Source organism: Canis lupus, chromosome 6 (assembly GCF_048164855.1).
Source record: "Canis lupus baileyi chromosome 6, mCanLup2.hap1, whole genome shotgun sequence".
Lineage (NCBI taxonomy): Eukaryota > Metazoa > Chordata > Mammalia > Carnivora > Canidae > Canis > Canis lupus.
This window is the reverse complement of record NC_132843.1, coordinates 50929742-50946841: the sequence shown is the minus strand read 5'-3', so window position 1 is coordinate 50946841 and position 17100 is coordinate 50929742. Positions and strand designations below refer to the sequence as shown.

At 39.7% G+C, this 17100-nt stretch overlaps 2 protein-coding genes across 17 annotated transcripts in view; one reads left to right on the top strand and one right to left on the bottom strand.

The window, feature by feature from the left end:
- The window catches only part of DCAF6 (DDB1 and CUL4 associated factor 6), a 131264-nt gene extending 126378 nt beyond the window's left edge, over positions 1-4886 (bottom strand). For 4 of the 16 annotated variants that reach the window (XM_072830473.1, XM_072830471.1, XM_072830478.1 and 1 more), the window contains exon 1: positions 4475-4882. In XM_072830473.1, the coding sequence (XP_072686574.1) occupies positions 4475-4571 (97 nt within the window). In that variant the 5' untranslated portion in view covers positions 4572-4882. Of the gene's footprint in view, positions 1-3273; positions 3383-4474 lie in introns of those variants that run through there. The other 12 variants (XM_072830470.1, XM_072830467.1, XM_072830476.1 and 9 more) reach the window with 7 other exon arrangements.
- Positions 4887-5315: 429 nt separating this feature from the next.
- MPC2 (mitochondrial pyruvate carrier 2) overlaps positions 5316-17100 on the top strand; it is a 29113-nt gene continuing 17328 nt past the window's right edge. Inside the window, exon 1 of the mRNA XM_072830498.1 lies at positions 5316-5752. Within this exon, the coding sequence (XP_072686599.1) occupies positions 5644-5752 (109 nt within the window). The 5' untranslated portion in view covers positions 5316-5643. The remainder of the gene's footprint in view (positions 5753-17100) is intronic.

Sequence of the window (17100 nt, the reverse complement as noted above, 5' to 3'; positions counted from 1 at the left end):
AACTACATAATGTAGATGTAGTCAGTATATGTTAAAGAATAATCTAAAAGTAGGGGCGCCTGGGTGGCTAAGCAACTTAGGCATCCAACTCTTGATTTCGGCTCAGGGTCATGGGATCAAGCCCTGTGTTGGACTCCATGATCAGCACAGAGTCTGAGATTCTCTCTCTCTTCCCCTCCCCTGTGCACATTCTCTAAAATAAATAAATATTTAAAAAGAATAATCCAAATGCAAAATTATCCATTTCAATACATATTGGCTCCAATGACATTCAAACGACAAAGACTTCCTAATCCCAGTATAAAGCTATCATTGGCTACCTGCTATAGTCTGAATGGTTGTGTCCCTTCAAAAATCCCTATGTTGAAATCCTAACCTTCAAGAAGGTGGGATCTTAGAGATGTGATTAGGTTAGGATTAGTGCCCTTATAAAAGAGACCACAGAGAGTTATCACCCTCTTTCTGCCCTGTGTGGTTACAGTGAAAAGGCTATGAACCAGGAAGCTGGCCCTCCTCACAAAACCAAGATCCTGATGTGAGCACCTTACTCCCAGTCTTCCAGCCTCCAAAACTGAGAGAATAAATCTCGATTGTTTATAAACTACCCATTTTATGTTATTTTGTTACAGCAGCCCAAGCTGACCAGGACACTCCCTAATCATAGTTTAAGCATTTTATATTAAACATACTATATATCATGGCAACTCCCTAGAAAAGTTTCTTTACTCTTTTGTCAGTTAGTGTCCTTATATACAGAAGGGTTAGAAAGTATAAATTCAAGTTGTGGGCAAGTCTTTAAAATGAGAGGAATATGAATAGAAAGAGGAAACGTACAGAAACCAGTGTATTTTATAAGCAATGTTTATCTTTATAAAGCTGTGTGTGTGGGCAGCCCGGGTGGCTCAGTAGTCTAGCGCCACCTTTGGCCGGGGCGTGGTCTGGAGACCCAGGATGAGTCCCACATCAGGCTCCCTGCAAGGAGCCTGCTTCTCCCTCTGCCTGTGTGTCTGCCTCTCTCTCTCTCTCTCTGTGTGTGTCTCTCATGAATAAATAAATAAAATCTTTAATAGATAGATGATAGATAGATAGATAGATAGATAGATAGATAGATAGATAGATAGATAGATAATAAAAAGACAAATCCAGGAAGCCTGAGTGGTTCAAGGGTTGAGCGACTGCCTTTGGCTCAGGGCGTGATCCTGTAGTCCCAGGACTGAGTCCCGCATTGGGATCCCTGCATGGAGCCTGCTTCTCTCTCTGCCTCTCTCTCTCTCTCTCTCTCTATGTCTCTCATAAATAAATAAAATATTAAAAAATAAAAAGATAAATCCTACAATGAAATTTAGATCAAGCTCATAAAGATTACAATAGCTGGCCTAGCTTCTGAATCCATGGTAAACCAAACAACAATCTGTTAGTTCAGGTGACTCTTGTGAATTTGGAGATTGTAAGTGAACATATATATCGTTTTCTTCTAAATAACTTATGAAAAATTATTTATCTTCATTCCCACAACATAACAAGATGTTTTATGAACTCTAGTTTTCTTTGATAGGAGGAAAAGTAGTAATTTATCAAATTTGAAATCACCTGCAAAGCTTGAATACTGGTATTAGAAAGACACATGCTATAATGAAATAATTTGAAATGTAAACGTTACAAGAAACATCTGTCAATTTTATCTGTGAATTATTTAGCAGTAATTCATTATTAAAAATGCAAATAATGGGAATAAATTGAAAAAATAACCTACAATACTGTAAACAACCAAAATGTTTGAAGGCTCAAAATAAAAAAGGAATCTACTTTCTAAAATACTATTTTTTAAAAACTCATTGATTCAGGTACTACTAATGCGGATTTTACTATTTCCTGAATGCTAAACCAAGATTAGCACAGGGGTGTGGGAGAGTTAGATAAAATAATGGTGTAAAGAAGATCTACTAAGGTCAGGAAATTACTTCACAAGCTATTTTCAAGTACTTAGAAAACCACTTTTAAAGGATGCTGTTTTGAGAATACACTATAAAGAATATATTAACACACACTTAAAACATTAAGATAAGAAACCTCATACACACACACACACATGCATGCTGATATTTGAAAATCTGTAATTCAGACTTTCTATTGATGTCAGGGAACTCTTGCTCTTCAATTTCCCTCTACCTAATGCAAACATCACACTTAAAGGAGGAAGGGAAAAAAAGGAAATGTAGAGTTTCATATTTTAACTCATATTTCATAGATACAGCTGAACTAAATGAACCAGAAAAAAACATTAATATATAAACTTATCTAAATCAGTACTTAAACAGTCCAACTAATACAGGACCAAACAAATTTACTCATGCAGAACACACAGTATTAAAATTCGTTTGGGACGCCTGCTCAGGCGTGAGCTGAGGGTGGCTCAGCGTTTGGGTGTCTGCCTTTGGCTCCGGGTATGATCCCAGAGTCCCAGGATCAAGTCCCAGGATGAGTCCCGTATCTGGCTCCCTGCATAGAGCCTGCTTCACCCTCTGCCTGTGTCTCTGCCTCTCTCTCTGTCTCTCATGAATAAATAAATAAAATCTTAAAAAAAAAAAAAAAAAGGTTCGTCTTATTAAACTAAAATTAAGTTCTTTTTCAAAAAAAATTAAGAGAGGGGCAGCCTGGGTGGCTCAAGGCAGTTTGAGCACCTGCCTTCGGCCCAAAGCATGATCCTGGAGACCAGGGATGGAGTCCCATGTCAGGCTCCCTGTATGGAGCCTGCTTCACCCTCTGCCTATGTCTCTGCCTCTCTCTCTCTCTCTCTATCGTGAATAAATAAATAAACTTTAAAAAAAATTAAGAGAAATACTGCACATCTTTTTTAGGTTAATGATTTAAAAAATCACTCTCCACTAATGTTTAATTTTAAGACCACTCTAGGTTACTTATCCTAGAACAAATGCACAAGCATGTATAAGGATGTTCAGTGCAATGCCTCAGTAACAACCAAGATCTATTTCCAGAGGAAAGGTTTGAGTCTACTACTGTACTGTCATACAGTTAAACATTATGTGGTAGTTTAAAAGACTGAATAGGTCTATTTTTACTGCCTGGAAAGATCTCTAAGACCTAATGTAGAAGTAAGTTGTAAAACAAAGTTTACAAAAGGACACCATATATACAAGTTTCACAGACACACAAAAGCACACAGAACTTTGGCATTTCTGTATGTACATATGTGCTTGTAAAAATGGAAAGATAAAGGTCTGGAAAAATATTCAGGAAACAGAGAACAGTTACCTCTAAAAGTGTGTGTGTAAAACTGGAATGGGAGGGAATCACAGGGATTTCTGCTTCATTTTTATTATGTCTGTACAACGAGAATGTATTCATATGTCACTTGAGACACTAAAAAACAAGAATAAGAAAAAAAAAATGCTTGCTCAGTTCTCTCAAATCATTTACAAACCAGAACCGTTAGGTGTAAGGAGATTTCATTTTCTTCTACCGACTTGAAGGCAAAAACCAAATGTCATCAACAGTACTTCCTTAGCAGAAAGTGACAAAACTGGAAAGAAAAACGTTTTAAATGTCTTACCGACAAATAAAAAAGAACAAAGTGGCGCTGGAGAGACGGCAGAGGAAGAAACCAAAAAAGACCCTTAACTCAAAACGTCCACTTTCAAGATCCTGGACTGTTTGAGCTAGCTCAGCTTGACCCAGAATCCTCATATAACCAATTTACCCAAAACGGGGGGAAAAAAAAAAAAAAAAAGTGGAATACTGTTCCCTCAAGTATTGAAGGTTGTTTTTAGAAAGCTTAACTAAGAAACCGTAAATGCCAAGTGTGTTTTACAGGGGTGGGAAGAGGAACATGAAACCCTACACCTCCTGAAAGCGGTCAAAACGAACTGAAGAGCACAGGGGAACCGGGGAAGCGCGCGGGGGTGGGGAGAGCTCGGCTATCACTTTTGGGCTTTGGCTGGGCGCCGCACCACAGTTTACGCCGAGTCCGTGTGGTGCACGAAGTCCCTCAAGGTGGCCGCCGCGCCGCGGCCGACACCCCAGCCCTCCGAAGACTGAGGGGAGGCGAGTGCTGTCAACAAAAACTTAGTCCTTCGGCGGAGCGGGGAGAGCGCTGGAGGGGAGCACAAGCGCCAACTTTGGCTCCAAACGAAGCAGCTCCGGGAGGCTGGGCAAGTCTCCCGAACCGCACTCCACACGCGCCCCCAACACCTTTCCCGGCCAGTAGCGTCTGCCGCCCACCCGGCCCCCTGAGGGAAACCCAGCAAGGGCGGCGGCCGGCAGCACGCAAGGGGGCTTGGCCGTGGGAGGACACCCGCACCGGGGGCGCCAGCCAACGTCCACCCAGCACCCCGGGGTCTCCGGGGCGGCCCCGCCGAGGCGCTTCCCCACCAACACCCCCGCGGCGCGGCCCCCTCCCCCCCTCTGGGCGGCGACCTCAGCGCCTCCGCCCCCGGGCCCCCGCGCCCCCGCTCACCCAGGTAGCGGCTCCGCAGCCGGGACGGGTCCTCCAGCCCGAGGGACCTTTTCCTCACGTCCCACAACAGGTGTGGGCAGGAGCCACCCCGAGACATGGCTCTGCCGGGCCGGGGTAGAAGGGGAGACCACCGCGTGGGGGAGGGGAGAAGGGGGAGGGGACACCGCGGATCAACACCCGAGCCGCGCCGGCACCATCCGCGCGCCGGGCCTCGCGGGCGCTGCGAGTTAGATGGCGGCGGCGCCCTCGCCCCCGAAGCCCGGCCGCGCCCGGGCCGGAGCTCGCCTCATACTCTCCTTCTCAGACTACCCAGAACATCCAGAGATCAGCAACAGTCCCCTCCCTCTGCCCCCCTCCGACAGGAGGAGGAGGAGGCGGAGGCGGCCGCGACTCCTCCCTCTCCTCGTTCTCGACACCCTCCCTTCCAAGCGCTTCTCGCGAGATGACGACCACCCCCGGGGCTGACGCTCGTCTGCGCCACGGCTGACGAGCAGAACCCTAGGAAAGTGGGTTCTGTAGCTAACTCCTTGATTCTCTACGGATAAGTGAGGCATAGAGAGAGGAGGAGCTGAGATGTGAGGTCTCTCAGTCACAAGGCTCATTCCAAGGGAAGCAAGAGCGTTGTGCGGCGTCATCTTTAGTTGGGGCACTGAAGGCCCGGAAAGCCCATTTTAACTGCGGGCTGTCTTAAAGCGGAGGGGGATTAGAGCCCGTGCAGCTTCACTTTCCCTTCTCCAACATGGCCTCGAGGGCAGGAAGGAGAAATTGGAGGTTCGCGCTGGACCCCGCCCGCACCACGAGGCGGGCCAATCACCGTGGGGCGGCCGTGCTTGCGCAGGCGCGCTGCCGCCGGGGCGCCGGGTTGGCGTGGGGAGGCAGTCCTCCAGGCACCTGTTGCCATGACTCCTCCTCCTCCTGGGCAGCGGGAGTGAAGGAGGCGGGCCCGGGGCGGGCCGTCGCTGTATCTCCGCCCCCTCAGTGCTTTCCTGGGTTCTCGCCACCCCTGTGGTTCGCAGGGGGCAGCCTGAGCCGCGGGAAGGGCAACCTCGGAGAGAGGAGGACGCTAGGCGCTGTGGCAGGAGAAAGTGACGAGTGCCCTTCGTTGTCATCCAGGGAGCAGCACGCGGCCGCTCTCCCTCTCGACCGCCCACGACCACTCGTCCGCAGAGATGTCAGCCGCTGGCGCCCGGGGCCTTCGGGCCACCTACCACCGGGTCCTGGATAAAGTGGAGCTCCTGCTGCCGGAGAAATTGAGGCCGCTGTACAACCACCCGGCAGGTAACAGACCCGGAATAGCTCTCAGCGAGACCTTCACTCCCCCCCCTCGTCGGAAATAGACCTTTAGCGGCCACGGACAACTCCGCCGCTGGAGGTATCGCCCGCAGCCCCAACTACTTCCCTTCAAGCGAGCCCGGTCTCACTTTCCCGTCCTCCCTGCTTTTCACTTTATCTCCTCCAACATCTCTCGTTAAACCTGAGATTATCGATTCTGTGCCCTTCGCGACCTTTGCTGCACCCCATCCCTTAGGCACGACCCACACCCCGGCCCGGGCCTCTGGGTTTGAGCCTTTTCGCTTCCCGCGGCCACAGATCGGCCTGGGCCCCCACGAGATTCTCATTCTCTCCCCTTATCCTCCACGAGTACTGGTGTATATTGATCCACGCGGATCTTGTCGCACCGGTTTGGAGTAAAGGTCACACTTCCCTCAGCTCCAGCTGGCCGAGGCCTGCAGATGCGTTACCCGGCTTTCCGAGTCAGTGTCATACCTAGTCCCATAGATCCAGTTTGTTGAAGGCTGTCCTTTCTGACTGATTCTCCCTAGACTTTTTCATGTGGGCAGACCCGGATTTAATTCTGTTGTGCCTCTTACTATGTAGCTGTGACCTTGGGCGAAATCCTAGATAGTTTAGTCCCTGTAAAATCTGCTCAGTGTGAGAATTAAAGATAACATGCGTTTGAGTCTTCATAAATGCCTAACAAGTGTTAGCTCTCACTTGTCCTGCTGGAAAACACTGTTCTTGTGGCTGAAAAAAAAAAATAGTATAAGAAACTGGAAGATCCCAATCCTTCCAACTCTTCAAGACCTAGAGTTTTGTTACCTCTTCTATAAAACGGGCGGTAATATTACTTGGCTGGTAACTAAAACCCGAGGTACTGAGGTCTATTTCAAGCTTAAAATTTAGTGAATGAGAAAATATGTTACAAATTGAAAGATTGAAGTGCACCCCAAAAGTGACTCTTTTTTCCTTCCTCTGCAGTTGGCATCGTTAGGAAAGTTGTCTTTTCTCCACACGTTTGACTAGGAAGGAGCTCTCTGGAGTCTGAGATGGTTCCTGACTCTGATTTCCAGTTTGATAATGAAATGATGAATAGTATAATACTTTACTAAAATACAAAATAAATATTATACTTAAGTATTATATTGTTTACTGCAGTATCATACCCATTATAAAATTAGTCTTTAGGAAATTTATTTAGTTTATTTGCCTTTTAGGTTTTTTTAACCCTCAGTTTTTTGGAATTGTGCTGTGTTTGGTGACAAAGATTTTCAGGAGGGAGAGTTGAGCAATGCTTCTGTAGTAATCTGGGTTTTAGAGTCAACTGAATTCTATAGAGTCAACTTTGACCCTCTTCAGCTTTGTATTTGGGCTGTAGGATAAGGACAGGGCAGAGGAGGATCATTTTAAACTACTTTAATACAGAAGTGGAGGTTAGTTTTATAGTGATCTTTTCTGGGGTCTTGGCTTTAACCACTTATAATTATTGCTTTAGTCATCTTTGAGAATCAAGAGGATTTACCTTTCATTTGTAGACTGTGCACTTCATCTGGGTATTCTTGGATTAGTTCAGTTATTGTAACCCCATTTTCAGAGTAGGGGAAGAATAGGCTCTGTATGGCTTCAGAGCCTGTTCTGCTTTTAAGGTTTAAATCTTGGCTATGTGACCTTGATCTTAAAGCCCCCAAGCCTTATTTTTCTGATTTATAAAATGGGGATAGTAATTATTATCATTTAAGGATTGTTGTGAAAATTAAATGATATAATGGCTATAAAACATTTAGCAAAGTGATTGCACTTAGACTCTCAAAAAATGTTAGTGCCCTCTCATCTAAGCTTTTAACCAACATACACAGTAAGAATATCTATCCCTGCAAAATTATTTATGATTAAAAAGTTGTAGCCACACCAATGTAGAAATGGAGAAGCATGAAAAATATTACTGTTAATTCATTAGTATTGAATAAAATCTGAAGAAATGCTAATTATTGCTCCAAGAGTCATCAGAGTGACTATTCAAGGTTTTTGTGTACTATTTTGCATAATAGTATGTTATTGAATCCTCATTTAAACATTAGTTTAAATTCACATACTGGAATTCACATAAGTTCACAATATACAATGATATGCAAGACTAGGATATTAACAGATATCATACACTGAATTCTAAATATCTGAGATATAATTTTGTCACTGGCAGAATGTCTGGTAAGGCAGCAAAAATATGTCTTTATATAGATATATACTAGAGTTATAGTACTGTTATATGTGTCATATATTATTATATCATAATGGTATATATTATAGTAACCTTGCGGCCATCATCATTCATGTATGTTGTTCCTGGCACATTATGATCTACCTCTATAAAGTAAGAATAGAGTTCTAATCAAATGTGTGTCCTAACAAGTTCACTTCTCATAAGGTATATCACTCTCCACTACCACCTCCTGACTAAAAAATATGACTCTACACTAACCAGCAGTATAGCTCCATTCCAGGTATTTGTCAGAGAAATAACCTTGAAGTCATGTTGCCCAGTGTTTACTTAAAAGCTTAGTTGAGGGAGAGAAACATTGTTAGTGAAGGCATGTCATTCCTTTGTATATTTATGAGTTCCAAAATAGGGTGAATTGTCCCGAAGTATGCACAAAATGAAACATTGGAATGTACAAAGAAAACAGTACAACTTCTGTTAATGTGTACTATTATTTTATCCTTTTAAGTTTTCTATTCTGTATATATCTTATAATATAAAAATAAATTAGTCTAGTTATATATATATTTATATGGAGAACACAGTTGAGTTCTGTGGAGTCAACATATGTACATATATATGTATATATGTATATAAATTATATGTATAGTTTATAAATACATACAATATATATGTAGGGGATGTATGCTCAGAAAAAAAGGAAGAGGGACGCCTGGGTGGCTCAGAGGTCGAGCATCTGCCTTTGTCTCAGGTTGTGATCCTGGGTCTGGAGATCGAGTCCCACATCGGGCTCCCTGCAAGGAACCTGCTTTTCAAGGAGAGCCCGATTTGGGACTCAATCCTGACATTCCAGGACCATGCCCTGAGCTGAAGGCAGGTGCTCACCCACTGAGTCCTCCAGGTGCCCCTAAATAAATAAAATCTTAAAAAAGAAACTTTTTTTATCTTTTTTTTAATGATAGAGTCCAATATTCAAAAGTAGTTAGGAGACCAAGAATCCAAAAACTATCCTACAGGTGGTCTAAAGGTATAAACTTCCAGTTACAAAATAAATAAGTTTGGGGGATATAATGTACAATATGATGACTGTAGTTAACAATACCATACTATGTATTTGAAAACTGCTAAGAGAGTACATCTTAAAAGTTCTTATGACAAGAAAAAAAAATGAAGTGAGGCAACTGATGTTAACTGAATTTATTGTAGTAATAATTTTGTAGTTAAATATATATCAAATCATTATGTTGTACATCTTAAACTAATACAATGTTATATGTCAATTATCTCAGTGAATCTGGGGGAAATAAAATGATAATAAAAATAAATAAAAACTATCCTTCAACTAAGTCGGCCCAGAAAAGAGGTTTCTGAGCCATATCATTCTTTGTACCTCACCATCGCTTTGCTTTTCTTGAGTTACATTTTGGCTTAAGTGAGATCTTTTGAAAAAATAGTTCTGTGAAATCAGTTGCAGTGCTTAGTGTGCTGTTGCTGAGACTATCATTCTCTCTACATTACATGGTATTCTTCCTCTGAAGGATCACAGGAGTTACTTTAAGATCTTAATAGCAGTAATTCTTGTATTTCTCCTAGGTAAGAGAATTGTTTTTTCCCTTTTTATCTTAAACGCCTAAAGAATATGTTTTTAAATATAAACAGGGCCACCTGTGTGGCCCAGTTGGTTAAGTGTGTGACTCTTGATTTTGGCTCAGGTCGTGATCTTAGGGTGGTGAGATCGAGCCCGGCATCCAGCTTCCATGGCTCCACCTGGAGTCTGCCTGAGATTCTCTCCCTCTGCCCCTCCCCTCACTGGAGCTTGATAACTCACTCTCTCTCTCTCTCTCTCTCTCTCTCCTTCTCTGTGTCAAATAAAATCTTTAAAAATAAAATAAAACATACTAAATGAACCCATGTTATCAGTGTTCATAAGGGAATATCGTTAAGGGAAAATTCAGAGTTAAATACTAAGGGAAATAGTGTTATATGAGACAGTCTAATAAACCTTAGTTCACTGTACATATTATTTTATTACATGTAAATAAAGCCAAATGTAGATCAAGTAAATAAACAGTGTAGATGCCCACATAGTTATGAATTAACATAGTTCTTTAGCATTTCTGTTAGAACAGTTTATTTTCTTGCTTCAGCAATTATTTGAAGAATTTTAATGACAGTCTATGATAGATATATAGGTATTTTAGATATCTAGATTATATTACATATCATATCTAGTATATATTATGTTTATATATACATACCCTTAAAATTAAAGAATAAGAACCAAAGTGGAAAGTTGGGATTTTACATACAACTGTGAGATACTGATGAAAAGTAAGATATCTTTAAACCAGTAGCTACCAAGAATGTTGAATTATTCAATATTTATTGAGGGCATACTGTGTATTAGATACTGTTCTGGCACTTGGAATGTTAGTGAATAAAATAAAAATCCTTACTCAGAGATTTTGTATTTTCAGAAGAGATCATAAAAGGAATATGATCCAGCTGTAGCTGTTAGTTTGATACTTCATATAACTTTTGTCCATTAACCTGATTTTAAACTAATTTTAAGAAATTAAGACTATTTATGCATCACCTAGTTTAATTCAACAGATACACCAAAGGAGAAGCAAGCCCTAAGGAAAGTTATAAATAATTTGACATTTCAAAGTCATTCAAGAATATTAATTTTGGTTTTAAGAGAGTATGAAAATGTTTAAGGTATGGTATGACATAGTAGAAGAGGAAGATCAAAGAGATCTATGTTCTTGTCCTTGCTCTATCTGGAACTACCTGAGGATAAGACAGATTACTTAACATCTAAGTGCCTTTCTTTTTCATCTGTTAAAATAAGGAAGCTTGGATTTTCCTTAAGGTCCTTTTCAGCTATAATAATCTTCAATTTGGTATTTTTACTAGAGCTTTTCTTAGTTTTTAGAGTTTTTAAGAAACTCAGGTCTCATTGGGGAAAACTATGTAATAATTGTTAAGTTAGGATTTAGGTGTCTTAGTTTTTAATCCTTGCTGTGCTATGTATTTGATTCAGGTAATTCCACACTAGAGAAACAGTCTGAAAGGGAAAGGAAGAAGTGAAAAGCATTCAATGAGAAACATTATTTTTCACATTGACTCATAGTAAGCATCTCAACACAATACTTGTGTGTGTGCTTGTTTGCATGTGTATAAAGTTATTCTAAGAAGAAAATCCTTCCTAGGTAGAATCATACATACAATATATGTGCTGCTGAAGCGAGCACTGAATCATACATGCAATAAATGACACACTTCCTGGGTAGAATTTTTTTTTCCCCTGGGTAGAATTTATATGATATTTCATGAACAGTAATTCCTCTCAGATAAGGAAATTAGGAAGTAAATGTATGTCATTATTTTATCAACAGGTTCATCAGAATTTTTCAAGACCATTAGATTTGTTAATTTGTTTGAAAATGTATGTCTCTTAAATATTTGTTTATGATATTCTCTTGCAGAATTTCTCAAATTCTGCTGTGAAAGTTTGAACCTTCAATCAACTTCACGTTTAAAATGAGACAAACCTGGGAAGCCTGGGTGGCTCAGCGATTGAGCGCCTGCCTTCGGCCCAAGGCATAATCCTGGAGTCCCTCCTAGGATCGAGTCCCATAACTGGGCTCCCTGCTCAGCGGGAAGCCTGCTTCTTCCTCTCCCTCTGCCTGCCGTTCCCCCTGCTGTGCATATATATATATATATATATATATATATATATATATATATATTTTAATTCTTCTTTGATATTTCCAAATTGTCAGCATTTGAGGCCTTTTTTAACTTCCGAGAGTGGACTTCTAAGAAACAAGATTAAAATATGTTAATTAACTGTTAATTTTTTATCTAAAAGAATGCACATTTATTAATTTTTTTAAATGGTTGTTTTAAGCTACTAAGTTTGTTTGTTTATTTATTTATTTATGAAAGAGAGAGAGGCAGAGTCACTGGCAGAGGGAGAAGCAGGCTTCCTGCAAGGAGCCTGATGCAGGACTCGACTTGGGATCCCAGGATCACGCCCTGAGTTGAAGGCAGACGCTCAACCACTGAGCCACCCAGGTGTCCCTTTTTTTCTTTCTTTAAGATTTTATTTATTTATTCATGAGAGACACAGAGAGAGAGGGGCAGAGACATAGGCAGAGGGAGAAGCAGTCTCCATGAAGGGAGCCCGATGTGGCACTTGATCCCGAGACTTCAGGATCATGCCCTGAGCTGAAGGCAGATACTTAACTACTGAGCCACCCAGGCATCCCAAGAATGCACATTTATGTTTGGTGGGGACACATTTCCCTCATCTTGGACTCTAAATTAAATTTAAGAGGTGATTTTTATTCAGTATATTTTCAGCCGTTCAAAGTTTCTACCTATTGAAATTTTTTACTCATTGTAATAAATGTTAGCTAGATACTCTGTTTATATTTCTGATTATCTTGATGTTAAGGTATTCTAATCCATTCAGGTGTCGTAGTTATCTCATTTTTTTCTCTCTTTTGTAAGAATAGCTGTGTCATTGTATGAACTTGTTTTTACCATGTCTAGAAAGACAGTTGTCTTCTCATTATTTGATACTTATTTCCAAATACTTTGTTTTGTCAAAATTTTATGTTTTAGAAATGTTAGAGTAAGTTGAAATGTTTCCCCATTACCATTTCCACTATTGATTCCTGTTTTCAGGAAAACAACCTCTGTACCTGAATTCATACATGTCGAAATATACTTGACTTTTTTACTCTTAAGGTAGAAAATGATTAGTAAGATAGAATGGAAAAGCAAACTAAAATAAGTTTTCTTTAAAATTTTTTGTTAGTCCATTGTATGATGACAGGTATTGCTAAACTGCTGGGTTCCTTTTCTTAACAATGAAGAAAATTGTTTCTTTGCATTTATAGATTATTTGTGTCACTCTGATGCATCCTCAGATATCTCAGAAATATTAAAAATTTAGAATGTCTTGGGACGCCTCGGTAGCTCAACGATTGAGCATCTGCCTTTGGCTCAGGTTGTGATCCTGGGGTCCTGGGATTGAGTCCTGCATCGGACTCCCTGCAGGGAGCCTGCTTCTCCCTCTACCTGTGTCTCTGCCTCTCTGTGTCTCTTGTGAATAAATAAATAAAATCTTCAAAAACAAATTTAGAATGTTTTATAATACATATTTTCTAATGATATTTTTAAATTCAGTGCTTAGCAGTTATTAAAATAATTGAAGGTTTGTTTTATAATTTAAAATTATTGGGCAGCCCCCGTGGCACGGTGGTTTAACGCCGCCTGCAGCCTGGGGTGTGATCCTGGAAACTCGGGATCGAGTCCCACATCCGGCTTCCTGCGTGGAGCCTGCTTCTCCCTATGCCTGTGTCTCTACCTCTCTCTCTGTGTCTCTATGAATAAAAAAAAAAATTAAAATAAAAAAATATAAAAAATTTAAAATTACTCACTAACTAAAATATTTATACCTCTCTTGGTCCAGGTTCTAGAAACCATAATTACATGTTTGTAGGGTTTTTTTTTTTTTTTTCTGTTTGGTTTGGTTGTAAGGGAAAGGAACAGGAAATATTTTTAAATTATCATTTGGCTTGAGGCAGTTGAGTAAATTAGTTACCAGGCAAACACTTACTGAAAAGCTCTACTGTTCATAAACTCTGAAGGATCAAATATTTAAGCTCATAAAGGAACCAGAACCCAGAGGCATTGTTCAGGAAACAATTTGGAGGATAGCAGAGGAGGAAGCATCAGTTTTGAAATAGGAAGAGAGAAGTTGGCTGAGAAGTTCAAAGCCAGAGACCAAAACAATGTGCTGACTTACCCTTGAGTGATGAAGCCACGCCTCCTGTAGGGATTAAAAAGTAAACTTAGTAATTGATACTGCATATGACCCAGAGACTTTGTATATGGCGAAGAAAAATAAGACAGGTGTGCTGTAATAGGAATCTCAGAAACTCAAGCTAAATAAAATAACTAGACAGTTTGAAAAGATTGACCTATAAGATCAAGTGCGTTATGGCATCAGACTTAGAGGAAGAATTTTCAGGAGCCAGAGAGGAAAGTGTCATGGTCTAAGAGTGGAGTAACTAATAAGTGAAAATCTGGTACAGCCTTGATGTAAAGGGAACTTGATGTCCATGGAGATGAGTAAATAGCAGATTCTACCCTTCAGGATGAAGCAGTGTCAAGACATATCTGGTCAAACCAAAAATTTGCATGTCTATGCTTAACACCTGTCCTGGACATAGTTAATTCAATTCAGTTCTGTTCACAAATATTATTTGTTAAGGAAAACTAAGAAACAGGCCTTGTCTTCATCTTGTCTAGTTCACGTGACAGATGCATAAATAAATCATTTTAATTGTTAAGCACAGAAAACAATAGACAATATACAGGCTGCTTTGGGTGTTTAGAGAAGGTGCATCTAATGTAACCTGGAGATGTTAAGGCTTCCTTGAGGAGATGAAATCTAAGATATGTTTTTGAAGGATATTAGGAGTTAGCCAGATGAAGACAAGTCAGAATATTGGGATATTCTAAGTATAAACTAAGATTTAGAGTCATTAAATGGCAGGAAACTTAGTTGCATGCTTGTCAATCCATCTAGGCTAGGGTTTCTTACCCTTGCTCTGTTGACATTTTGGGGGCTAGGTGATGACTTGTTGTGGGAGGCTGTCCTGTGCATTGTAGAATGTTTAACAGCCTGCCTGGCCTGTACCCAGCAAGCATCAGTAACAGCAGCAGCAGCACCGCTGCAGTTGTGACAACTACAGATGTCTCCAGACATTACTAAATGTGCCCTAGGAGGCAATATCACCTCTGGTTGAGAACCAGTGGACCTGGTCTAAAATTTAATTAAATTAGGATTTGAAATTTATATTCTGGAACTCAGTGCATTCATGTTTTCTTTTTATATTTCTTTAGCCCACTAAAAATTTCTTTTGAAATTCCAACCTAGTCTTAACCAAAGAAAGGACATTGTTTCCGTATCTTGTTCAAGATATAGAAGAGAGGATCGTTATATGGCTAGAGTTCTGAGTGTAATGTTTGCTCTGATCAGTACAGTACAAAGCTTAGAACTGGATAAAAGATAAGTTCAGTAACCCAGAAACTGAGTATATAGAGATTTTTACTCAGTTATAAGAATGTCAAAATTTAGAACTCCTCAATAGCTTTAATTCTCCCAGGAGCGGTTTCAGCACTGTGTCCACTTTTGCACTACAATTTAAAATATTGAAAAACTTGAAAGTACATGGGAAGATGACTAGCTGTCCAATCTATGTGAGAAAATGTTTAGCATTATAATTGTTTTGGCTCACAAGGAAAGAGAGTCTATGCCATGATCTTCTAGAGTTTGAAAATTGAGAAAATATGACAGATTGCAGTATAACTTTAGGGTTAGGTTTAAATATTCTAGAAAATCAGCAAACTTACTTAAAAACTCTTTTTTGACTATAAGCCAGACTTTCAATATTTAAGTGTCAGACTGATAAAAATTCTGATTTTAAAGGATTTTTCAATTGTTTGCCTATGTATATACACACACATACTTATATACTTGTGTACATATTTATATATCACAGTTTAAGTCTAAACTCCAGTTAATATAAACTGCTTCCAACTGTGCTGGCTAACTCTTATTTTTATTCAACATTAGGTGGTAGGGCTGCAAGTATGAATACTTTTTAGCCACTAGCTTCAAGGAGGTAATAATTTTGATAGGTAAATGGATATACAACTAACTATAGTCGATTATTTACACTATAGTAGATTTTTAGATCTCTGTATAAAAATCACATTTATGATTAATGTGATTGATTAATGAATTTAGTAGCTGTAAGAACAATGTGAATTAGTTTGGAGGGATAAAAAAATATCAATGACTAAGTTGAGTTGTAGAAGATAGACCAAAATGTGTAACATTGCCATCACTTAATGCTAAAGGCAGGCAATAATTTGTGTGATACTTTGGTAGAACTACTTAATAAGCCAAAGTTATAGAGAAAGCAGATGCTATTTTTACGTTTTTCAAATTTCTCTCCTTAGGGTTAAGATTAACCAATTAGTTTCCTAAGTTTTTATTTTTTTATTTTTAAAGATTTTGTTTATTCATGAGAGATGAGGGAGAGAGACAGAGACATAGGCAGAGGGAGAAGCAAGCTCCATGCCTCCATGCAGGGAGTCTAATGTGGGACTCAATCCTGGGACTCTAGGATCACGAACTGAGCCAAAGGCAGACGCTTAACCACTGAGCCACCCAGGCATTCCAGTTTTTGTTTTTTTCATGTAATCTCTACACCCAATGTGGGGCTCAAACTTAAAACCCTGATATCAAGAGTCATGTGCTCTACTGACTAAGCCAGCCAGGTGCCCCATACCAACCCCCTTGATAGTAAGTAGTTCAGCCAAAATGCAACCCCTAAAAGAGTGTTATCATTGAGCTCATTTTTACTTTGAGATGATGATATTACCTACTGTGAAACTAGTGCAGCATTGATATAAGCATGTTAAAACTAAGTTTTCCTAAAATGTTAGCCTTCAGTTGTGACTTTAGTTGAACAGAATTCTTGTGCTTGGTTAATAAAAGCCAGCCCTGTATTCATTTACCAGCACATATACCCAGGGCTAGGTACATTGTAAAGCATGCAGTAATTATTATGGGTGAATGAATAGTCTTATCTGCAATAAATTAAACCCAGAACTACAACTAGGTCTTAATTTAAATCATTACCTTTTCAACTTCACTTTATTTTGTTTTGTTTCTAAATAATAGGTTGAAGTCAGTTTTATCTTTTAAATGTTATTTACACATATTGAACAAAAATACTCCTTTTCATTAATGACTGTGAACACTTGCTCACCTACTAGGGGGAAAATGGATAAATGCATCTTTATCTGCTGGCACTATTGAGAAATATTAATTGGGAAAAAAAGAGAAATATTAATTGGGGATAGAGGAAGAGAAGTAAAATGTATTATGCTTAGATAATGATGCCATTTTAGATATGATTTTGATGATCCATAAAAACAAATGATTTATTCCTTCAAAGCAAAGTAGAATACTAAGGCAGCAATAATAGTCATGAATATATTTTAAAACTTTTGAATTTGCTAATAAATTAGTTTT